This window comes from Prinia subflava, chromosome 1 (genome assembly GCF_021018805.1).
Source record: "Prinia subflava isolate CZ2003 ecotype Zambia chromosome 1, Cam_Psub_1.2, whole genome shotgun sequence".
Taxonomy (NCBI): Eukaryota; Metazoa; Chordata; class Aves; order Passeriformes; family Cisticolidae; genus Prinia; species Prinia subflava.
The window spans coordinates 97,019,592-97,045,979 of NC_086247.1; the positions used below are offsets into that span (position 1 = coordinate 97,019,592).

Genomic DNA, 26,388 nt, shown 5'->3' on the forward strand with positions numbered 1-26,388 from the left:
GTCTCGGTCTGGCTCTGTGTTTTGTGTATGTCATATATACATGTATGTATTATATATGTGTGTATATATATATATACCTGTATGTTCCTAACTCAAATTTAGCATGACATTCCAAATAAAATCAAAACATATAAAATATAAACCATCAGTGCAATAGCCCTTGATTACTTCTAATTACTTTTAATTACAATTCAACCCAAATTTTCATACTGCCCTGCCATATTGCCCATTTTTTTACAGATTTGCAAGGGAGTGAGAGATCCTAATCCATTCATATACAATGCACCTTGACATGCTTTATTTGGTTGTCTATTTAAGTGCTTAGCTAATTCATGCAGCAATATAGGAACTCATGTAATTTGTTAATGTTAGGGTACATCATGATTCTCTACTCGTGCAAACGATTCTCAACTTCTTTGAAATACACATGATGCTCCTAAATGCAGATGATATTAATCAGAAAGTATGGAAATGCTTACAACAGGGACTTAACATTTTTATCAACATGCTTCTTTGTTTAGTATTATTTAAAAAATAGGCAAAATAAGGGCAGTGTTTGCCAAACTAGAAATAGAAGAAATGTAAATCTGAATTTTTTACACAATTCTGCTTTAAACACTTATTAAAAAATGTACTCAGTGCCAAGGGATTTATGATGCACTCACCCATTAAACAAAGTCCAGTTTTTATACAGCAACCATGCACTCACTGTAATGAACCATGTCTCTTAAGTTCTACCCTTGTTTCTAAAATAAGAAACCAGAGGATGTCTAATCAGGGTGAAGAGAATAGCATTGCAGAATTGTCTACAGTGTACTATCCAGTCTGAGGTTGTTGCATGTGGTGTTGGTCCTTTTAAGAACTTCTGAATTGGAACAGAATACCATTCACAGTGCAAAAACCTGAGTTCTCAGAATGTTGAAAATATAAGCTGATTTGGTAGTCCTTGAACCTGAACAACTACAGGGCACAGATAGTATCTACCTCACCACTGACCTCCCATCTCAGGGGCAGTAATGACTGTGGTGAGCAATGTGGCACAACAGATTAGATTGTGGAATCACAGAATCATGGAATCACAGAATGGCTTGGGTTGGAAGGGATGTTAAACATCTGCTTCCAACCCCTGCAGCGGGCAGGAAGAACTTTCACTAGACCAGGGAGCTCAGAGTCCCATCAAAACTGGCTTTGAACACTTTGGGGAATTGTCCAAGTTTTGTTCAGGACAGGCTTAATTTTTTGCAGTAGCTGGGAAGGGGGCATGGCTGAGGGGACATGGCCAGGACACAGATGTTATTTTATACCAACTCATGTCGCTGCCAGGGGCAGGGGAAAGGGACTCTTCTTTGGCTTCAGAGGAGAAAGGCATTCCTTCTGGTGGGAGAAAACATGGTGGGTGGAACAGCCCAGTAATGTTTTATTTTGTATGAAATAATTTCTTTGTCTTATGCATTTTGTTATTAATATTGTTGCTGTTCATTTTCTTACCTCATTGTTGTTTCAAGTGAGTTGTTATTATCTCAACTTGTGATCTTTGCTTTGTGTGCCTCGTATTGGAGGCACACAAAGGGGTACAGCTTAAGGTGTTTTTAGTGGGAGTACTAAACTGGAGAGAACCATTCCTAAACCATGACCGGCATCTATAGCTTCTTTAGCAGTCTTGTTCCAGTCTTACCACCCTCACAGTGAAGAATTTCTTCTTAATATTTAATCTAAACCTGCCTTTCTTCAGTTTAAAGCAATTGCCTCTTGTCCTATTTCTACATGCCCTCGCAAAAAGTTTTCTCTCAATCTTTCTTGTAGGCTCTGTTCAGGAACTGGATGGCTGAAATTAATTTACACAGAAGCCTTCTCTTCTCCAATCCCAACTTTCTCAGCCTTTGCACATAGGAGACATGCTTTGTCCCCCTAATCATCTTGGTGGCCTCCTCTGGACTCCCTCGAAGGTCAGTGTTCTTCCTGTGCTGGGGACTCCAGAGCTGGATACTGTTCTGTAGGTGAAGTTTCACCAGAGCACAGCAGAGAGGTAGAATCACTTCACCTTGACATATTTGCCACACTGCTTTTGATGCAGCAGAGGATAGTCATGATCTGCCCTGCTCACTCTGCCACTACTACTGCCCCACCAGGATGGCCAGTCTGCAAGGGGAATTGTTGTTGAACTTTGGAAAGACTGGGGACTAGAGTAACGTGAGACTAAACTAGTATGGTTTCTAGCACGAACTCTGCTTTATTCTGCGAGATGGCCGGTTAAGTACAGAGCAGATAGTTTACAGTAGCAGGTGCATTGTGATAGGCAGTGAGCATACAGAAGTATGTAAGCAATCTAGGATTAAGGTGGCTACGGAGATCTAGTGCTATTACTTCTATGCTGCGAGTGGCCATACCTTAACATATACCTAGCAGGAGATAAGTTTATCTGCTACTACGTATGCTGAACGTTCTGCGGCCTACTAGGCCCAGGCCTGAGGCCTAGTTTGGCCTAGTCTGGAATAGCTCAAATGGTATCTGCGAGCATATCATGCCCACGATACCTGAGAAACTCGGCCACAGGGAATGACAGTTCATTTTAATTGCTGAACTGTATGGCCAGCACATACAGTCATACATACATACCCATGTTTACTTGGTGCTGATTATGGGCAAGATTCTCACTAAACCTATAATTTCTTGCTATTAAATACGCAGAACCTTAACTGCACCTAATTTTTGCTGCTGTGGTAGATCAAAGTGCAAGATTTGCTAAGCCTAACATAATTCCAGTGGCCTGAATGGATTTCATTGACAGATCTTCCCACGATGATGTAGAGAGAAGAGGAAAAGAGAAAAAAAAAATAGAAAGAGAGTGGGAAGCAATTTCCAAAACATACTACCAAGAGTATGGGTATCAGTAAAATACCTAGAAAAACCTCTATAGAAAACAACACTGAACATTGTGTTTAAAAACATGTGTTTAAAAAATGATTGGATGTGGCACTTAGTGCCATGGTTTAGTTGATGTGTTAGGGCATGGTTTGGACTCGATGATCTTAAAGGTTTCTTCCAACCTAGGGATTCTGTGATTCTGTGAATCTGTGATTCACCCAATACTAAGCACAGTGAAGCAGGCACAAAATTGTGAGTGGGTAATAGGCCATAAAAAATAGTTTCTTTGATAGTTAAATGTACAATATTCTTGACCATAATCTCCATGAAGGTAACTGTGATATGAAATTCTATACATCCAAACACCTATCCAGAGAATACTGTCTCACTGAGAAAGTACAGCTTCCTATTCTCTAAGACATGAGTATAGATCTCCCTCTGTAAACTGTTGCTTACGGTCTAAATACCTGAGGTGAGGTTCACTTCATTCCAAATGGAAAAACAGCAGAGTACTACAGTCGTCCTCTAAATCAGCTGGTTTATTGTATGCTTTCCTTACACCACTCAGTTTGAGATCAGCTTTTCTTCTTTCTGCTACAGTCCTACTACACTCTATTTGGCCTCACTTTCTGCTGCATAAATCTTTGTACTTAGGCAGCTGTAACCATTCCTTGAGCTGCAAAGAGACATTCTTTTCCTGGAACAGATCAGCGTCAGAGAGATATACATGCAGCAAACCCTTCAGCAGAACCAGCAGTGCTCTGCTGAAATGCTCTCTACCAAAAGCATACCTTCAGAGGAAGGTGAGGGACATGGTGTCATGCTGACTGATAATAAAACTAACAAAGAATTATTTCCAAAAGGCACAGAAAGCTTTTAAACAGATGGAACAATTCTTTGCATCTGTGAAATCAGTTCCATTCTACATGCACGTACACGTACCTTAAGGAAACATGGGTGCATTAATGATGCAAATACCACGATAATTTGTTATCCTACTTCAGTGCCTTAATAATTACTGTTTACCACCATGAACAAGAAAAAGACATTTATCTGTGAGGAGGCAGAGATATCTAGGAAGAGTCAAGGTCCATCTTTCTTGTTCTCACCAATACATCACCCATTTCAACAAAATTCTGATGCATATCTTTGCTGGGGACTTTTTAGAATTTATTTTATTAAATTTAGTTTTCTGGGAAACAGTGCTGAAGAGGTATTGAAAAAAGGAGAGTAGAAAGTTTTTGTAGGGGTTGTTTTTTCTGTCTGATTAAGATATTACCTTCTCTTACCCTTTTATTTGTCTTCCTGGCATTTATTTGCATAGGGATTACTAAATGAGGGGTGGTGCTAAATACAGTTGAGTGGGACACAACTAAGGAACAGCCTGTATTTATTTTAAAATAATCTATAGTCCATGTTGTCTTTTCTCTATCACAGTTTGAGAAACCCTCTCCTTTCAGGAGCATACAGGCTGTAATGCTGCTTCCAAGTGGAGCCAAATAAAATTTTAGAATAAAATTTTCTCCTTTTTTAAAGGGAAACCATCTTCATACCAACTTAACTCATCCAGAGCTTCAGTTCCCACCATAGTGTCTGACTTCTTAGCACAAAAACTTAGCATGTACTTGTCATGCTCATTCTTCAGTCCATTGCTAATGCTCTGGTAATCCCTGGCCTTCATGCTGTATTGCTTGTGCTCAGCAGTGTGATTAAGAAGAAAATCATAAGCTGCACAGTTGCAATCGCATGATAGCCCAGTCACAACCCCTCCTGCAAAGATCGTACTTATCTGTGTGATTCTGTTTGATAAAATCTTTTTTCCTCTTTCATCATAGAAAAATATTTTATTCTTGCTACTTAGTAAAGACCCAGGGAAAAAAAAGTCTTTTAAAATATTTTCAGTGTACTAATTCAATGTATTCTGGGAATATTTGATATATAGTTATAATCAAACATAGAGTTACCAAGGAATTCCTTTATCAAGGAATAAAGGTAAAAGCTTCATTACGGAACGCAGAAGTATACCTTTCTCTCCTGTTTCAATAATACAACAGGGTCTCATAATTAATGAAGCACCTATCACTGTGTTTTTACTGCCACTGCCTGAGCAAACAGTTGCACAATTATGCTGGTACCATTTTAGTATACGTCTGTTTGGTACCAGGTTTTTCCTGTCTTGACCTTTGAAACACATCTTACTATTGTCTAAAAATTAGTGAAGGCCAATCCCAAATTCAGTAGTTCTGCAATGCACAGCCAGTGCTCATGTTCACATTAAGGGAATCACCAGTCTGTAGTGCTCATGGAGACACCTGTGGGGACTGCAGTGTGGCCCAAATGGCAATGCAGCAAGGACTCAGTCCCACGAACCTGCCACGAACTTCCTATGCAAAACAAGACCTCAGGTTCATGAAGTTCTTTCTGAACCTTTCTACCCAATTTCAAAAATTGATGCCTAGAGTTAAAGGCTTAATTCTGCCAAGGTCAGGGGGAGTTGTATGATGTGGTATCTTTTGGATGTTTTGACCTAATTGAAGTCGACAGGTAAGGCATCTTCAGTGTGTAGTCCTGACAGGCACTCCTGGAACAGCTGGAACATTATTGTAACACAGCTTCTGTGACACAAGTGATCCAAGGGTATCCACCTCAGGTGCAAGTATGAAGCCCAACTTTTTTTTTGGCATGGAACAGGGAGAGTTGGACCCTTCTGCAGTGGAGAGGCAATCAAATCCATTTGTCAGAATTTGACCACGTTTGCTTTACTGTGCCCATTATATGCCCTCTGTAATAGGGACACTGGACCATTTCTATTTTCATCCATTTGTAGTTTACAACTTTTATGTGTCCCACCTGATGTGGAGTCTGAGAAACAGCAAGTGATTCCTGTGTTGACATTTATCAAACTAAGCTTTTCCAATAAAAGAGTGATTTCCTGCCTATTCTTGTAATTTGCTTCCATGTGACCCAGTTTCCATCACTATTCAAGGTTTTCTAATTGTCCACTAGTAAAGACTTGATTATAGAGAAGTTGTATGAACCAGCTGAAAGCAATCAGCCATGTGCTGACTTGAGTGCAAAACCACGCATGCTGTTTGGTGCCTAATTGTCTCAAGATCATGTAGAGGCCTTAACCTGTGCCTTGCAGTCTAAGTCTCATTGAATATATGGATAATGCAGTATTCAATAAATGATACAGTCACTTTCATGTCTTAAATTTTTTCTAAAAGGATCTTCTACTCTAAGAGTGAGTGGAAGATAGTTTTACACATTTATACTTAAATGATTTTACATTTACTGACTAGTAGTGATAAAACCTGAGCAGGGGTCTGCCTCTCTGTGAGAAAAGAACCAAAGAATTTGTTTCAAGCAGAAATGAAAATGCTTTAATCCGTGAAACAGAAGAGCAATTATTGAAATCTGTACTTTACTTTTCCTTAGGCTTTTCTAGTCAACATTCATGACACTGAAAACATTCCTACAGAAGGCCACAGAGTCTAGCCCTATAAAATTATCTACAGATTTTCCAATGTGTTAGTCTTGTTTTAATCATTATCTGAGCAGTGTGCATGAACAGAGTGAAATCAATATTTAGGGGGAATAAAATAAATGAAGACAATAGCTAAGGAATATTTTCTCTCTCCTATCACCAGGCAGGGGTAAGGGGAGGAGAGGACATAAATATGGAGAGGGGGAATTGAAGTAAGAAAAGTGAGGAGGAAGAAAGAGTAAAGAAAAAAAAACAAAACAAAACTCAAAACCCAGTCAACCAACCAACCCAAAAAAACCCTAAAGAAGGTAAGAAATGGATGGACAGACAGACAGCAAATAATGAGAAAACAATGGAGTCTTTAAACCTGTTTGAACTAACTTCATTTGCGGCAGTTGTCTTAACAAATAAACAGTTCTCATCTCACTTAAAATTAACAAAAATATGAAGTAACTCTTTAAAATGTACTAATGAGTATACATAATTAAAACAACCTTCTAATCTAGGTCATTGTTTTGTATACTACTTCAATATGCATGGATGGATTTGGTGCAGAAAAAAGGAAAGTTAAGCAAATATAACTGCAGACAAGATCTGCTTCATTTCCCAAAATTACTGTGCCTAAAAGATGATTTTTATTTGCACAAGAAAAATAATAATAAAGTTACCAGTTTTTACCATGTTCTCTAAATCTTACCAAGACTAATCACACTGGAAATACATTACCCAAAGCACAATTAGAAAGTCACTCAAATAGTGTCTTTCATCTCTTTTTTGGTCTTGACTTTTATTCTATCATCTTTTAGTCTATCATTAAAGTCCAGTAGAGTCAAATTATATGCTGCTCATACACTACATTGATTCCACCATATAAGAAGGGTAGAATTTACACACTGTCTTTTGCTGCTGTATTAATATTAGGCCGTGCAAAAGCAAGTTTGTAAGGCTGTTATCACATGAAGTAGTATGTCACAAAAAGGCAGAACAACAACAAAGAATTCAGAGCCCAAAGTCTGAAAATGCTGCTGTTCAATTAAATTGTTCAAAGAGGATGTTAGTCAAGTGGTGTATAAGTGTACATGGAGATTGTGAAAAAAGGTCATTAACACAATCACCTCTTCACACAGAAAGTATACATGTTGAATTCAATAGCACTTTTTCATAGCCAAAGCCCAAATACATTTTATTAACCAAAGAAATACCCCTTTCCACAATTGAATGGCAATAAAAGCCTGATCTGAGACTAAGCAGTGATCTCCCAACAGACAGGAGTGGCAAAGCACATCACACTGAGAAGGAGCTGTGTGTCAGTCCCTGGCTAGGTGATAAAGGAAGGATACTGCTGCAGCACACAAGGGACTCTGCCAGGTCTCTTATATCACACTAATCATATTTACAGCCCAATCCTCACTTACAAGTGCAGTTGTACAATATATTTCCATGCCTTACTTTCAAATAGTCCAGTTCTGAATGAAGATGATACTGGTATGTTTTCACAGGGGGAATATGATTTTGAAATTAACATGCTTAAGTGTAAAGTAATCTTCCAGCAGGTAGACAAATGTTTCTGCTTGAGAGAGCAGTTTACGAAACAGGAGGCCCTTTAGTTGCCCTGGAAACTGTATTTGTAAAGGGCTGTAACTTATATTTTCCTGAAGGCTTTTAACATTTGCATTAAAGCTTCAGAGGATAAGAACTGTCAGAGAGTATTTATTCACAAAAAACCCAAGCTTCATTTTAAGATTGTTGAGTGGTGTATATTTTTTTTCCTAGCAAATGACAAATGATCTTTCAAGAAGCAAAGCCAAAAAACCTCAGGTTTGATATGTCGGCAGAAAGTCACAAGTAACACTTGCTGGCCAGGGTTACACAGAGCACTTCAAACCAAATAGAAGGCAAAAAGAATTCGTAAAAGGAATAACAACAGTTTAAATATTTTCAGCATTTTCTGTTTACTGCTGTTCAGTAATGACCCTCAAGTTGCATCCAGAAACTTCCATTAGATTAGGACACACTCTGTAATCACAGATTTAAGATCTCCTTAGAAAAAAATATAAGATGCAGAAAGTTAAAATTACATATTTTATTTCAAATACTTAGTGACAAAATGTTCTTTGTTTCAAGAGCAGAAAAGCTTTTTATTTTCCAAGAACTATGAAATGTCCCCAGCCCTTCAGCTATTATCAGAGCTTCACAAACTTACCTTGTACAAAACACCTTGCAGGAAGTGCCGGCACATTTCCTATTGTTTTCTGACCTTAATGCTCATACTTAAGCAAACCCACCACTGAAGTTACTGGTTGAAACACTTATTGCAGAATGAAGCAGTACAGTCAGAGGGATACTATTTGATTTTTCTCATTTCTGCATAAATTTCTATTCTTGAAAAGTATAAGGAATAGAAGCTGCCCCAAGATGAATCCTCGTTTGAGGGTCTTGCACAAGCAAGAGTTGAAGACAAGATGTAGACATTTATATTTATGACTTGCATAATAAAAAATGCAAAAATATAATAAAAAGAGACACTTTCCCCTGGTCATAGAAATTATTAAAGATGAGTTGAGGGAAAAATTTTATGAAGTCTGTGCAAGAACGCTAACAAGGAAAAAGAGACAGAATGAGAAATTGAGTGTCCTGTGACTCATTTCCTTTGGGAGAGAAAAACGGAATGAGGAAAGAGAAAATAAAAAACAGGCAGGATATTTCTTTCAATAACTTTCAGAATAAATATGCTTTTTCTTTGTATAAGTGACTGTGCACTACAGACTCTTTGCAATATTCAAATGTATTATTCAAATAGCAAAAAGCAAGCATAGTGAAATTTTCACAAATTAAATCAGACAAAGAGAGGAAATGGTATTTTTTCACAATATTTTATAAAACAAAGTCACTTATATTCCTTGCATTATAAACTTTTCATCTATTCTTTTGTCATTTTGATTTTTATGCTAAAGTATGCTTCAACCATGTGCTGCCAAGCATGCTGACACAGGTAAAGTCTATGATGTACATGGCAAAGTTCTTCTAACTCACAGGATTTGTGAAGATGCTCCTGGGAATTATAATCTGTTAGCAATGGGCTACAGAACAGTTTACCTCTTTTTTGTTTGACTAACCCCTTAAGATTCCTCTCAAATACACCCATCTTACATATACTTCTTTTATGTTGTGGAAAAAAATGAAGCCTAAATCCTCTGCAGACAAACCAGTGTACTGCCTCCAAAAAGCCTGCTAATAATTCTTTAGAAATGGCAAACAGGAAATAAAATAATAAGCATTTAAGGGTCATTTGAATTTTTCAGATTTTCCATTGCTTAGTGTAAGTTTCTTAGCATTATCATAGTTAAACCACAGTATGCTCTGGCATAATGCCATCCATCTTTATCACACTATGTCTTGTACAGAATTATCACAGATAGCCATTAAAATGTACAAATTATGGATGTTTTGCTCTAAAAACCAAAATGGAAATTTATTCAAAAATATATTTGTAGCTTCCAAGAGAGTTTCCAACTAAACAGGTGGAAAATGTTTTTTCTGAGGTTGTGTTAGACAAACACATAGCAAATACATATCTAAATTAAGGCACATATGATTAGGTATAAACTGAAAAATTAGGCTGCATTTGCAAAATGTAATCAGGCTAACACTATTCATGCTGAAGTTCATGCAGCAGTAGATCCAATGTGGCTGTTGTTACAGAGGACCTAAACAGACAAAACTGTAAAAAAAACCCAAAAAAAGTTTCTGGACCCTTTTTTCCACTGATTGCTCCAATCTCATCATGCCAGCACAGAAGCCTATGCAAGTGTGATGACAATTTTGGAAAGCATCCATCTGGAAGCCCATCCTACCTGGTTCTAATTCACATTAGCACTCTACTCAGTGCAGGGATTCAACTGTTATTGTGTTGTAAAAACTGGTGAATAAGGGGATGCACCCATATGCATGAGATTTTTTTTTTCTCCTGTGGTAATGGTAATTTAAAATATGATTCAGAGTAAAATTAGGCTGTTAAAAGCTGGTTTCTGGAAACTCATAAAGAAATAGCTAACCTTTTAACTATTGTTTAACCCAAATCATTCACCTATGAGACTTCCTTCTTACTAGACTCTGGATATCTGATATTCCTGGAGTCTGGGCAAAGTCTAGTCACTGCCTTTCAATGTTAAGAGATTTCTCATTACTATTCAGAGGACATTACTTGAGCAGCACATGCCATCACACCTACTAATGGTTTCTAAGTTTACTATTCAGGACATAAACAGCAGATGTGATGACATCACCAGTTACCACCAGGCTTCATGACCTCCTCTTTTATCTGATCTGTGTGTGAGCACTTAATTGCCACTTTATGATCCATACAGAGATGAGATGACAACACAGAAGGCTGTATTGATAAAATACACCTGGCAGTGTTACAGAGTTTCTAAACTGACTAAGTTTGACTGACACATTCCCATAAGCATGCCTTAGGTGGGACAGTACAGAGTACTACGCACCCTTAGGAAAGGCACAGGCACAACTGACCTAGAACACGAGCTACTCCACAGTACAGAAAGTAAGTGAATCAAGGTCTGTGACCATGTCTCTCCTCTTCTGAATGTAAAGAATTGTGCTGCAATTTTCTTGAGTCAGATGACAAAATGTACCACCTGGAGTTCCTGTTCTGTTTGCACACACTATAAAACTGCAAGAGTTTGTACATGGAGCACCCAGCACTGGAACAGTGTGTTTCAGAAACTGAAAGCATCAACAGGCTGGTGCAAAATCCAGTTAGTTTCTTGTCTTTGGCATTATGTTTGACCTACATTGACATTTCAATGTGTCCAAGGACTAAATTAATCCTCAAAATGGATAGTGGAACCAAGACTCTGCTGGTTATTAATTGTTAAATGGACACCTACTAGCCATTTACATGTCAGTAATTTTGTCTTGATAAGAATTTCCTCCATTCATTGTGTACCAGACTAGAAATTCCCTCATTTGGAGAGGTGTAAGAAGTGAAGCATTCTATCTGCTGGACAACGACTGAGAAAGCTAACTAAATCTTATTTTTCCTATGGTACTCCTTTGTCACATGGAAGTCCTCAAAGTTTAACCTGGAAACTGCTCAGACTGATAATACTGATCAGCATCTGCAATAGTTAATACTGCAATAGCTATGTGATGCAGTGATATAGTATTATGTCCAGGCCACCAGTAGACATCTGACATCTACACCAATCAATCCTAAGAATATTTTCAACTGGAGATAGTTTAACCAACTCTGAAAACAACTGAGAGATTTTCAGATGCTAGAGAGAGAAACTCTTGAGGGTTAGTAATCTGACCCCCAATGAATTTCCTTCTTTGTCTATTCCTATACAGCCTGCTTTGTGCCAGCTTTTGAACTATTATACCTGCTTGCTTCCAGATAACTTCAACATTCCTTGCAGAAAAACACCCACACCCTCTAAATATTCTGCATTTATTGCCATGTTACACAGAATTGTATCATATAGCTCATACTGTACCCAGTGTCTTCTTACATGTCATACTGCTGGCATTTGCTGACAAGTCAAAGCCCTTGGGTCTTCCTTAGGATTGATCTAGGGTCAATGTGGCTTTACTCCTGTAAGAATAATGATATTTACCCAACATGTTAAGATTCAAATATGGAAGCAGACTCTGTAATGCCCTGGAAATAGGATTGCCCCACTTTCTGTTGTTCTTCATGCTAATTGTAGGTGCAGAGGTCCTGTGAATTTCCATTACAATTTCACATAAGACATACATATTACCTCATAAGCAATTTTAGCAAAACAACGTTCATGTTTGCCCACAGACCAAGGAAACAACTTTATGTTTGCCAGGCTTGCTGAGATACCAACAGTAATTGTATATAAATAAATCACATTCTCATATCAGAAACTGGACTAGTGGCATCAATCTGTCTTGAACATTTTGGTAGTGATGCTTCAAGTTTCAGCTTTCATGTTTTTCAGATGCTATGTTGCCTAGGGGTGTAGTTCTGAGCCTCATATTAAGTGCTGGTAAGCTCTTTTTACTCTTTTTACAGAGTAGATAGACAAAACAAATCCTTTTCCTGCTGAAGACCAAGGGCAACTTGCAGGCCCAAAAGCATAAACAATGGTGGGCTGAAGGGAAGAACAAGAAGGATGAGACCTTACAACCTGAAGCTGTAATTGGACAATTAAACCCCAATACACAGATAGACCAAAACTTATAAAAATGTAATATCTCATGACCAATCATCCATTCTGTGACCATTTTAAGTCCACCTTGGGTGTAACCCTGGCCAGGCTCTTGTACTGCCCAAGATGTACCCTAAAGGCCTTTTAATAAATATCTACTTTATTCTCCAGTTCTGTCCAGTCTCTGTTCCAGATCAGTCTTCCCAAGGCATCAGTTGATCATCAAAATATCTTTAGATACTAAAGAAACTTGAACAACATAAATTTGACATGTGGCTTTAAAGAAAAATAGAGTTTTCCCTCATACACCTCTGCTCTTGAACCCTTTAGTGGCAATAAGGAAGAAAAAAATCTCTTTTCCAGGGTTTGTACTATTGAAAAGAGCTATCTCCATTTAGGATTGTGCAAAGTAAGATCATTGTAACCCAGCAGTGTATCAGCTTTAGAAATGCATTTTTTAATTACAACTTCAAGAAAATGTTTTCATCTGTACAAAGTAGCTGTAAATCTTTAATTTTTCTTTTTTTTTTTTCTATTTTTATGAGTGAAATGGCAGCAATGATCATACACAAGGGAAAAGGAGCTGAGATAGCTGATATATCCCTGTGAAGAGAATTTCTTTGAGAATGTTAGATGATGGTTTATTTATATGTCAGATCCTTACGTTTAAAGAGGACCAGAAACTCTTTACTCCAGTAAACTTCAAAGACATCTTTAGGGGCATGTAAGACATTTTGTAGGAAAGACAACTTCTCCATAGTTTAGGTATTACATCTTTTTCCCAAGTGAATGAAAAATCTTTATGATTGGTAGCTAAGCTCAGTTTTTCAGTATACACTTGTGCTGGAGAAATGGGACTTTTGCAAATGATGACAAAAAGATTTGGAACAAAGGTGCATGACTGCAGACTTGTTAATGGACAAGAGAGACAAGGTCTTGGGGCTGAATATCATGTACCCTTAGGGGAATTAGGCAAGATCATCCTCCTTTTTGCAGCAATCTCCATCCCAGAAGAACGTTATCTCTTTTGTATCTGGTTGATGCTCCTTTTTGGAGGAAATTCAGTAGAGGGTACTGCACCATGAAATGCAGTAATCAGGAAAAATCTGACAGGGACTGGTTGCACAAAAGCATCAGCAGGAAAAGACAAAAAAAGCAAGCAAGCAAAAAAAAATTAAGTGATTACATCCTCTGATGATACACTAGCACTGCTACAAAAATATCAGTTAAAGATAGAGAAGTGTAGCTTTACAAGTGGACATTGCCCATTTCAGTACTTCTGTTCATCCTAACAGTAAAATACAAACTTTTAATTTTTTCAGAGTACTCCTCTAAGACTCAAAAGTAAAAAAAGTGCATTTTTCATTCCCAATAGGCAAATGCTAAGAAAAGCCGGCAAATGATGCCCACTCTTTCCTCTAAAACATCACTATTCTTCTCAGTGATGGATACTTCAGAAGCTATTATAAAAAGAGTGTGCACTCTCAGGTAGAAAATCACACTGCTCTCCTACCAAAGCCATTTCAGCCATTGTGTTAACATTAATCGATGTTGTGAAGTGCAGTTTAGAATAGGAAACCCCTGTTCAGGCTGTAGTCTCTTTAAAGGCAAAAACCAGACAAATCTTTTTAGTAGTGCAAGCAAGAAGAAATGGACTATTGATAAAGCAGTTTATTTTGACTACCAGATGAGGCAAGTTAACTCATCTGCAATCTCCTCAATCTACTGCTGCCTAAAATAGGGAGAGCTGCATGGAGAAGGTCAAATAAGCTGCTGTAATCTTTCCATCTGGGAAAACTCAAGCAGCTATCATTCACCACTGTCATTTACATAACTGGTGAAGCAAAGAGGAAGCTCCCATACTGAACATGGAGATAGTGCTCTGTTTGTTTCTGTGTTTTGAAAAGCATCATTATTTTTTATATTTCAAATCAAGTAGGAATTCACCAGAACATTCATCATAGCTAATCCAACTACGAACTTAAAACTAGGGTTCTTCAAGTCCCACAGACCCTGAAGTGACAGCAGATTTACATTAAACGAGCATGGATCAGCAAAGAGATCAGCACAATAGCTTGCAGGGTGCAGTACCAGGAATCACACAGGAAATTCATGAGGGGTAATCCTCACTTTGCAGAGCACAGCACACAGCACTGGGATCCATAATACCAGGTGAAAGTAGGTGATTCAAATCATTGACAGCCATGGCAGCAGTGACCAGGAGTCCACAGAGCAGACTCCAGAGACAACCTGCAATGGTGGAAATTTGATCCTGGTACAGCTTCTGTCTCTTGCGTGCTTGTTTGGCCATAACTTTACACTGCCATTACTACTCTCATGTCATTTCAAAAAAGGGAAGATATTGACTTTCTATATAGTTCACATTAAATGATGTAGCTGTTTAGTTAAAACATTCTGGGATGAATTTACAACAGGCAAGAATAATTTTTGGCACAACAAGTAAATCTGCCTGAAGCCCTGTGAGATGCTTTTTGGCATTTAAAAGTGAAATGAGGCTCAGGCCAACATTCTCCACCTTTGAATGAACAGTGATCAATTTTAATTTAAATTCATTTTACTACATTGTATTTTATACAGATGGAAGGAAGGAAGGAAGGAAGGAAGGAAGGAAGGAAGAGAGAGAGAGAGAGAGAGAGAAGGAGAGAAAGAGAGAAAGAGAAAGAAAGAAAGAAAGAAAGAAAGAAAGAAAGAAAGAAAGAAAGAAAGAAAGAAAGAAAGAAAGAAAGAAAGAAAGAAAGAAAGAAAGAAAGAAAGAAAGAAAGAAAGAAAGAAAGAAAGAAAGAAAGAAAGAAAGAAAGAAAGAAAGAAAGAAAGAAAGAAAGAAAGAAAGAAAGAAAGAAAGAAAGAAAGAAAGAAAGAAAGAAAGAAAGAAAGAAAGAAAGAAAAAGGAAGAAAGAAAGAGCAAGAAAAAAGCAAAAAGCAAGCAAGCAAGCAAGCAAGAAAGCAAGCAAGAAAGAAACTCTTTAGAAGGCATAGGCATCTTTTCAACTTCTTATGAACAAATTTCATAAATTTTGCTCAAGCACAACATTCTTTTCAGCCTTTTTTCCTGATACTCATGGATATATTTTATGTACACCTCTTTTTAAAACTTTGTTTATTAGTGTTGTTTCATTTTCTAATTTTGTGTGGGTAGATAATTGCTTTCATCTTCTAAGAGGTAACCATAACCAGATTTATGGCAATTGACAAACATTTCTACATTGAATGAGTAACCTATAAAAAAAACCCACAACGGCAAAGTTAAGCACACCTTGATTTTATGTGCTAACCACTGTAAAAAGTTAATTGTGTTTACTTCTATGAAGTTGTATAGGACGATGCACAACTATTTGTTACTGAACCCAATAATTAACATCTTGCTCCAGAACAAATATCTGAAAGGTAATGATAAAATGAAATATGGCTCTATAATATTTTTCATACTAGCCACACATTTCTTGCAACACATATCTTGGGATGACAAAGGATTTCTGTAGTTCCTGAGCCATAGCTGAAAAAGTACCCATCTTTCTTGTGGTTTTTTTGCACTTTATTGCTTGCCTTAGAGCCATACACTAGATCCACATTTCTGGGATTTTTCACTATTTCAAACACTGATGGAGAAAACAGCTTTTCTGTATATATAGACTGCAGTGGGATTTTATTTCAGGAATCAGCTCATGTGGTAAATTCATGCAAAATATATAGCTGGACAAAGTAGTAACTATGTTGTTTCCTCAAATTTCTCTAGGTATGTATCTTAAAAATATGAAGCAAAGCAAATCTCTTCCATGAAAAGTTTCCTAGAGGGAGAAAGTAAGAAGGCAAATCACATAATTTGAAAATTTTGAAAGAAAATTAAATTTTACTCATCAATAGTCCCTCAGACCCGTCCATCATAGCCAGCCAAAGACAAAGCTCAGCTCCAAAACTTGAATCAGTCTCTTCTGTTTGCACTCTTTCCTCATCTTCCTAACAGCAAGAGTCTTACAGGAGTTAATACTATCTCAGTTCTTCCTATCATAAACTACAAACATTTCAAGTCCTAGATGAAATTTTCTTATAACTTTATGAACTAATCAGAACATGATGTCTGTGTGAAGCCATGCCTTTCCCACACTCATAATAGATTTTCTAACAATTATTGCCTCTTGGCACCACCAAGAGCTTACAAGGATCAAATAACAATGCTTTTCTGGCTCATCTCTGGTTTTCTATACATGCCACCTGCATTTAATTATGTCTGTACCAGTTTAGGGTAACAGAGAAAAGAGATGTAAACACAGGAGTTTATGGCCTTTTGCATCTGAGAAAGTTAAACACAATAACTAACCATGATGGAGAGAAAACATTATTTTATGCTAGCTAATGTTTTCTGGAATGGCAAGAGAAGGAATACACTGCATATAAACTGACAGAAGTGATAAGATGCTAGAAAGAACACTTCTGTTCTAGTTAGTAAGGCCCATGTACAGACAAGCACACATTCAGGGCTGTGCTTAAAGCAGATGAAAAGAAATTGAAATCTGCACTACCTAGTTGTTGTATTATACTGGTTCTGTCTAGCAAAGCACTGCACTATTCTAATAACTAGGGAAAACAAGATGGGGAAATGTTTAGAAGCCTGAATGGCAGAACATATCAAGAACAACTACTCCCTATAACAAACATTTTCTCATAGTAGTTTAGCTCTGAATATATCCAAAATTACATGCTCAATAAACAAGAAATTAAGGAAGAAAGGAATAGAAACCCTTGATAACTTATCCCATAGAACCACCAAAAATCTTAACACCCAAATTGGCAGCTCCTGAGCTCAGAGCTGCACAAACACATGTGAAAACTACTTTTCCACACAGTAGACATGTAAATTATATACAGCCCATAATCAGTAACATTATGTGCAATGTTTTGCTGTAAACTAGGGTGTAGGCAACAACATTTTGTCATTTTGAAATGAAAACACCCTTTGGCTTACTTTAATAGCATTAAAATGAAAGCAGTAACAAAATGTGGAGACAGTCTAATACACAGGTTAAAAAGGAATGCAACCATATGGAGCTGTAATACTGTACTGCCATTGCTCTTACTGTATTCCACTGTTATATAAAAAGTTGAAGGTTATGCACTAACTTTGCAAGGCCTCCAGACTGAGTCCTGTCAGGCTTGTTCTTGGCTAAAAGTTTAGCTTCTCTGGCTGAATATTTTTTTTTTACTTCTGCACACATTGTTTTACCTGGTTTACACATTTTCCCTAATTGACCAGATCTCTCTAGTTAATTTGTTACTTTTGCTTATCTTTATATAACATTTTTATGACTAAAACATAACACTGTACTATGCAGAAATGTTCACCTATACGAACCCAGTACAGATCTTGAAAAGAGGAGACACAGGAGATGGTGTAGAGTACAAGCATGGCATTACAAAAGGTGCAGCATAGGCTTAGTATTGAAGGTAACACCCATAGCTATAAAAAAGACTCCCCAACAGTCAGTTAAAGAAATGTGAACATGAAGATAGACAGATCTGGTACTAGCTGTAACAAAGAGAACATAGAACAACTATTTAACATACATAAAAGAAAACTATTTTAAAAACTTGGAGGAAACATAGAGCTGTAGAGCGACAAAGGAAGAGAAATGCATATTATCAACATTAACATGAACATCCTCTTCTGCCCTGTGAAAGACTCCAGATGCTACCAATATAGGCACCACCAGCAGAATGAAAATTCCACCCCTAGAACTTGGAGAAGCAGGTGAAGGGAAAGCCTAATGTCCAAGAAAGAAGGGAGAAACTGAGTGTATAACAGTACTACCTTGGTTTTTTATTATGATTTTTGAATATTTTTTGAATAGAAACCCTCTTTTTCTTCAGTAGTAATGGGATCTTACCTATTAATAACAACTAAACTTCTCAGATAAACTGTTATTGACTATGTCTCCAAGTCATATGATTCTTGACAATTTCTCAAAGGCTTCTTGTTTCTCAACCATGCAGAACCATCAGCATGCTATTAAATTTTGGAAACCCACAAAATGTAGCAGTGTCAGCAGTCTGCACACTCAGGAATCCAAGAGCACACTAATTTCTATGTGGAACAAGGTCCTGAACTCCACATTCCGTAGAAAATTGTACACTTCAGCCCCTAGATAAAATGACTATGGTCAACACCTGGCAAAGCTTATGCCACAAATTAAGATAGCACTTCAGTTAGGAAGGAATAAAAACCCCAAAACCCCCAAGCTTTTAAGAATCTTTCAATATTGACTAAATATGAAATGAAACCTAGAGTTACACACAGATATTGAGAAACTCAAAAAACAGTATTCCCAGTCTTTGGAAACAGAGACTGAAATAGTGAATTGAAACAGATTATTAATGCACAGATATGTCTGCAATTCTAGAGATATTCTGGTACTAGTATTAGAAAAGCATCACAAAGAATTAAGTAGTACTGTCCCTCAGCAGTATTTTATATGCATGAAGGAGAAAACTGGAACTTTGCACTGAATAATAATGACAATGGAGCTGAGCTGTCTTTGATTTACAAGCTCTTTTATTAGGCTACTAGACTGCCTTCTCTCTGATAGACAAAGGTATGGAGATTACAGTTCTGTCAGTGTGTTCATTAATTACCTTTTATACACTAGCAGAAATAAGATTAACTTTGCCATGAAAATTCCTTGTGATAACACACTAACCTGCAAATAGTTAAGATTATAAAATAAACTTTCAAGTAAAAAATTAAACATTTTAAATAAATTATATCGATTTCCCCACATTGTCCTTTACACAGTCTATTTAATCCCAACTAAAATTTTTGGTACTTGATAAATTGATAAAAATGCTATCATACAGATAAATAAATACATGCATAAAATCAGTTTTAAATATAGGCAGAAAACCAACCAACCAAACAACACCACCAAAAAACAAAGCAAAAAACCCCATAAAAAACCACAAGCCCAAACAAACTAATCCAAACCTACTCTTTTTTTTACCATATGTCTGAAAAAATTTTGCACTAATTTATGTTAGCACCATTCTTTTTTCTGACCTTTGTTACTCATGTTATAATTCTGTTTTTTGTGAAAGATTTGCTGTTTCACAAAAAGAGAAAATGTGATGTGTGAGGGTACTTTGGTTGTGTATGATTTGATTTTTAATTTTCTGGAAAAAAGCATACTTTTTTTTAAGAGGACAAAAATATTTAGAGGGACAAAAAAGGTTATTTAACAGTAAGACATGAAACAGTGTATATGCCACCACTGAGTAATTTCTATGAGCAGCTTTGCCTTCCTTACCCCATCTGGTACTCCAGTCTCTAGCACCCACTCACTGCACTACAATAAAAATTATATTAAGATCTTTTGGGCAAGATTATGTATTTCTGTAAGGGCTCTGAAGCACCTTACATATATTTGGAATCTGTAAAGGGAAAGAAAAAAAAAAGAAAGAAGAAAAGAGAGAAGAATCCAAGTTTTGAAAACTTAATTTGTAAATTCAGCCATCTGTGGATACATTGTCACACAGCAGGAGCATTTTCTTCCGTGATTCCAAAGGAAAAGAAAGTGTCCACTAACCTGATCAATATGATCTTGGTTATATACACCACTTACAACATTATCACAATGTCAGATAACACATGCAATATCAGCTGTGAAGTCAGCATGTCTTTGACATGATCCCAAATGGGATCAAGGATGCTCCCAAGTACTTTGCATATTTTTTAGATTGCACTTATATATATTTATATAATCAATTACTGTATTTATATGTAGAAATGAGCAGGACATATTAGTAGATTGGAATCTTTAATTTGATGAACAAACACCTTATTGAGTGGAAAGATGAAGCTCAAGTTCTATCACATTACTCCCCTGACTCTCATTACATTCCTGTACTTGTTTTCCTGCTCTCCTCTTCACTTTATACATACCTGCATCTCACCTGTGGCATGGCATGGCATGGCATGATCTCCACAGAAAATACAGTGCCATCAGAAGACTATCAATTGCAAATTAAATATGCTTTACTTAATAGAACCTTGCAAACCTCTGCCAAAAAGAACATTGATTTTACTACATAGATAATTTCTACATTTAAAAGAATGCAACTCTTAAGCATGCCAATGGGGTGCACTTGGGTTCTGAACTGGCTCTATTGAAGTTAGTGAGGCTTTTGGTATTCAAAGATTTGCAAATGGGGATTCCTCAGAGTTCATGAAATAGATGTGCATCTAAAAGCTCACTTCAGAAAAAATCCCTTAACTTCGCTATGCCTGTTTTTTAATGGGATGAACATGAAACAACATGAACTGTTTGGTCTTGCTGGCAAATTTCCAATTTAACTTCAAAAGAAGTTAGTAGCTCTGCAGTTTCTTAAAACTCAAGCTAAACAAAAATAAAATTTATTCCCAAGTTGGTTCTCTGCTCGAATCACAAAAAATTCAAAGAGTTTTTCAGCAGAGTATTGGTCTTGTTGATTAGGGCAGGAGTTTCTGCACTTTTGGATACTTCAGATATCTGTTTAAAACTCTTAATTCATCCATTTTCTTGGGGCTAGGGAGCAAGGGGTTGGGAGACAGAACAGAGCCTTTCATGCTTTTGGAGCTCTGCATAGAGCAGTCCCGCTTTCCTGACACAGGCACTTCATGCTGTGTCTACATGCATGGGGGCCATCATGATAATACCCAGTGTCTGGGAAGCAGATCCCGGTCACAACGAAAGGTCCATCCTAGCCCTCACAAAAAAGGCTCAGCTACTCTCAGGCCAAGCAAATAAAATGCAGATGATGCAGTCTTTACATGTCTTTAAACTTCCAACCATTGCTAAGTTGTTGTTTGGAAAAGGAAAAAATCTTCATTGTAAGGGAAATGTCCCTTCCATAGATGGAGATTGTCTTCAGATCAGAAGACTTATTCCTTGCCAATAAGCTACAAATCAGTGTGCGTTCCTGTGTGACACAAGTTCACAAACCAGTTATTTTGCTTGACTCTGAGCTGGTTTCTGCCTCTTGTTATCAGCAAAGCATACTGCTTTAGGGATTGCATGCAAACCACTCAAATTACTCTGGTGGGGGGGAAATGGTGATGAAGAAAGATAAAGATATGTTACATCAGATGTTAGTCAACTATTTATACGCATTTTCAAGCCAGTTTCTTGCCAGTTGAATAACTGAATTAAACTAGTGTGAAGGGAGAGAGCTAGCAGATTTTTTCTCTTCAAAATGTTTCACATTCATGACCTTGGTTAAATAATTTAGTGAGCAGACGTTATTGTCATCTTCTTTTTATTACTCATCTAGAAGAGCAGATGCCACACTGAGCTGCAGCTTGGCATCAAGGAAAATCTGCCTGTGTGTCAGGGTAGCCAGGATAGCCTGGACTCCCATAAGGACTAATTGGTACTCCAGTAATAAGACCTATCTTCATCCCTATTCAAAAAGAGTATTCTAGTGGTTTTAGTATCCTTCCATATGCTTTTTAGGAAGGCTTCTCTTGGTGCTCCTGCATTTCATCAGCTCTTCCTCTCATGGAAACTCTAAATCACATATTTAAAAATAGACCATCAGATTATCTGGGTAAACCATAAAGCTCAGCTTATCTCTCTCTTCCCCTTCAAAATATACAATTTATTTTGTCCACCAGCTCAGCAGCGTGAAGCCATCAATAATCCTGTTTGCCTCAGTAACCCCACTCAGTGATTGTCCCTGTGTTTGTCTATTCTGTGCATGTGTGTCACAGTAGGGTGTGTGTATGTGTCTGTGTGAGCATGGAAGAAGGATCCAGGAATGCACAGCTCTGGGCAAAAAGGCGTACAATCCTGCTGTGTTTACGCCCATGTCAACTGTGTACATCCTAGCATCACAACACAGCCTTACACAGTATGGAGAATATCAGCATTTTGCAGTAATAATGTGCTAAGTACTTCAATTATGCATTAAATGATTGTTTAACACCAATCTGGATGACAGAAGGTGTGTGCTTCTCCGGAGGGCAGGCGTAATCAATGCATGCAAGGAAGGACACAAAATTTTTTCAATTCCTCTCTTCCCCTGGTTCAGACGCACTACATAATAGAGCCTTCAGTAGCAAACCCCGACTGGGAGCCCACACGTTTCCTATACATTCATCCCCTCATCCTCCTCCCCCTGCCAGTGCGGCCCATCAGGCCACGAGAGCCGAAGAAAGCCCTGCAGGGATATAAATAGCTCCTCGGGGGAGGAGGGGAGAGTGCAGCAGCACGTTTCTAAAGATGCTTGCTGCAGAGGAAGGTTTTGCTGGATTAATTCAGAGGGGAAAGGGAATCGCTGGGAAGTTCACTGCCATAGCAGGTAATGTCTGTGGAAAGGGGGCAACAGCTGCCCTGGGGAAGCTGAAGGGGGAATGCCCCGCTTGCTGGGAGAGGAGTGAGGTGGGGTTCCCCCTCTGAGTGTCCCACCTTCGAATCGTTTCCTCAGAGTGTCCCCACAGATGTGCTACGTATAGGCACGAAGGCCCACGGCTGAGACAGACAGCGAGGATACGAACCAATTCGGTGGAGGTGTTATTACCACACGCAGCTTATTTTCTGTGCCAAGTTTGTACAGAGCCAGGTGATGCTACTGATATGCCCTGTTTTGCGCTGACTGTGCATGAGATGCTCTGAACTTGCCCCATGACCAGGGCGGTATCCCTGGCTTCCCTGCCTGTTCCCGGTTTTCCTTGGAGAGACAAAGCCGAGAGGTTCCGTCTCCCCAGAGCCGCCCTATCCCTCCCTGCCTCCCGGAAACTTTCGGGGACTACAGACACAGACGCCTGAGGCACAGGTGCGCGCTCGCCCCTTCCCCGCCAGAGACAGCCCGGGCACTGCTCAGCCCGCCGGGCTAGCTGCGCTGGGGACGCTCAGCCTCTGCCGCCGCCCAGGGCTGCTCCTCACCTCTCCGCTCTCCCTCCCCCCGGCGGGCCGGCACCGCGCGGCTCTGCGGCGCTGCAGCGCCCGGCCCGGCCCGGCCTCTCTCACCGTCCTCCAGAGCCGCTGCCGCTTGGCACTGACGGAGGTGGCGGTGACGATGAGGTGGGAAACGGACACCACCAGCCCGAAGACGATGGCCAGCAGCGTCCGGACGGGAAGCAGCGAGTAGGAGACGAAGGTTACCAGCATAAGCTGCCACATGCCCTGCTCGGGGGCGCTGGGCGGCTCCATGCCATAGGCGCCGAGAGAGAAGGGGCAGCAGAGGAAGGAGAAGGTGAAGCTGAAGAGCAAAGTGAGCTTGACGATCTGCTGCAGCTGAGTGACCTGCAGGTACTTGACATTGGTGACGATAAAAAGGGAGAGGAAGATGATGCAGTGTACCGGGTGCGAACCTTTGGAGATGGTCAGGCTGGGGCCGGAGAGCAGCTCCACCAGGGCTAGGCTGGCGGTGAGCACGATAAGGACGGCCAGCGCCTTCAGGGTGGACGTCTGCTCCAGCTTCAGGTTGTAGCTCTGGAAGAGAGCCTCCAGCTCCTTGCAGTCAAACTCGTCCTCGCAGGCGATGGCATCCAGCAGCAGCAAGGGAGGGGGATCCCCCAACCCGGCTCCCGCTCCCGACGCCGCGGCAGCCGGCGGGGAGCAACAGCAGTGGCAGCACTTCTTCCTCTTGGTTTTGACTTTCTGAAACGGTATTTCCTCCATGTCAGTGCCATTCATAAACCCGGGAAAGAAATGCTCCTCCAGGTGTCCCCCGATGCCGCTTTGCCGCCTCGCTGCTCATAAAAGAGAGGAAGGCTGCGACCAGGAGCCACAGCCCCTCTCCCGCTGGCAGCCCCCGCCTCTCCGTGGGCGCGGGTCCCGGGCGCACCCGCCAGCAGCCGTCCGCAACCCGCCGCGCCAGCAGACGCCCCCTCCGCTGCCACCCAGAAGCCGGGGGTGGCTGGGACGGCGGGAGGAGAGTCTCACTCGTGTTAATGTGCTAACCTTCCCGCCTGCAGTCTCGCTTTCCCTCCACCCTCCTCCTCCTCCTCTTACTCCTCCTCCCCTGGTGCTCCAGGGATGTTAATCTCCTAATGACACCAAAACACCATCCAAAGGTTTGGAATCAAACAGAGGGAGGGGTGGAGGGAAAGGGTGGGTGGAAGCTCAGAAAAGGGGAGACTAGGATAATCAACAGGAGGCTCTCCATTCAGATAACGCTATTTGGAGGAGCGGGACCTACAGAGGAAAGCAAATGGGCTCCCGTGCAGTGGGCAACAATAAAAACATTAAATAGCCACTAGGGCGAAAAAAAAAATAATCTCAGCCAGGAATCTGGAGGAAAAGTGCTGCAGATGGGCCGGAAAGAAAGCAGGGGGCAGGGAATGGCAGGGCTATCCCCTTTCCAGGTCCGAGAGCATCTCACCGGAGCTGAGGATTGAGAGGCGCTTGCGCGCCGATCGGACACCTCCCCACCGGGGCCCCGCGACTCGGGAGCGGCGGGGGCCCCGCCGCCCCTGCAAAGCGCCCCGCGTTCCCTCCGCCAGCCGCCCGGGACTCGCAGGCCCTCCGGGTGCGTCCGGCATCGGCCGATGGCTTGCAGCCCCGTGCTGCCCGCCTGCCCTGGCAGCTATTCATATATATATATAGACACATAAATGCATATATAGAAAGATATAGATACACATATATGCATATATACATACATACATACATATGTGCTTGGATGTATGTGTATAAAAATACACAAAATGCACATACCAAGACATAGAAATACATGTAAATATAAATATATTAGTAAACATGTGAATATATATATATGTAAATGAATCCTGCTTCCTTTCAGAAATAAAGTAGTATCTAACTGAATAAATATTCTGATGTTACATGTGTTGCCTCCTAGCTCTGAAGCAGTGGGAGAGAGTGTAGTTAGTGAATGGGAAAATTTTCAAGAAAACACATTTCTGTGAGCACTTCTTCCTGTCTGGGAGTACAAATCAGTCAGTGGCTGTGGAGGGTTACTCTTGTGATAAGAGTTGAATATCACCCCACTCAAAATTGTACTTCATGTCTCATCAAGAACTTGGATGTGTTGTTTTAGAAGAAACCTCTCTAGTTCTGCCTATAATGCTAGTATCAGATACTATTACCAAGTTGCCATAAAAGAATACACTGCAATATGCTTTTTTGTAATCATTACATCTAATTTTGGGATTATGAGATTGATTTCAAATTCACCAAAGACTAGGGAAAGGACACCAGTATTTCTTTTAGGTTTGGGTCAAGCATTTTTAAGATTCAAGCCTAGGAAAATGTCAAAGTAGAAGACTAAGGTTATGAACATTTATTTGGCTTTCCAAAGACAGGGCAGGGATATTTTGCAGAATCAAAGTAAAATCCTACTATCATGCATAAGCTGAGGATCTAATTTTGTGTCACTGATTTTTGTGTCAGTGATTCTGGTTCCAGATTTGGGCTGAAGAGTGTTGAGATCAGCAGTAGGCAGGGATTCTTTAAGACTTCTTATGACTGTGAATAATGTTGGTACTTCACTTCTGAATAGTAAAGTAACATTAAAAACTCTCTGATACATAATCTGAGGCAACATATTTTTTATATTAATATTTTAGTATTTGATGTTAGTTCATGCCCTACAGACTCAGTATGCAGTAAGTCTTTTGAATCTGAACAGACCACATCAGGAGAAGAGAATTAATCAACACTGCTGGAGTTTGTGTATTACATATTCAAAATATTCCACGCTTGAGACAATGTGTGTTACTCTGTGTTCATGGGATGCAACTCATGGTGGTTTCCTAGACTGTGACTTAGACCTTTAAACACTGCAGAACTATAAACACAGCTGATATTTAGAGTTCTGTAACATCCTTCCAAG

At 39.4% G+C, this 26,388-nt stretch overlaps 1 protein-coding gene across 1 annotated transcript in view; it reads right to left on the reverse strand.

The window, feature by feature from the left end:
• Nucleotides 1-24,232, reverse strand: part of ADCY1 (adenylate cyclase 1) — a 158,686-nt gene extending 134,454 nt beyond the window's left edge. Inside the window, exon 1 of the mRNA XM_063404701.1 lies at nt 23,562-24,232. Within this exon, the coding sequence (XP_063260771.1) occupies nt 23,562-24,230 (669 nt within the window). The 5' untranslated portion in view covers nt 24,231-24,232. The remainder of the gene's footprint in view (nt 1-23,561) is intronic.
• Between the last annotated feature and the right edge of the window lie 2,156 nt (nt 24,233-26,388).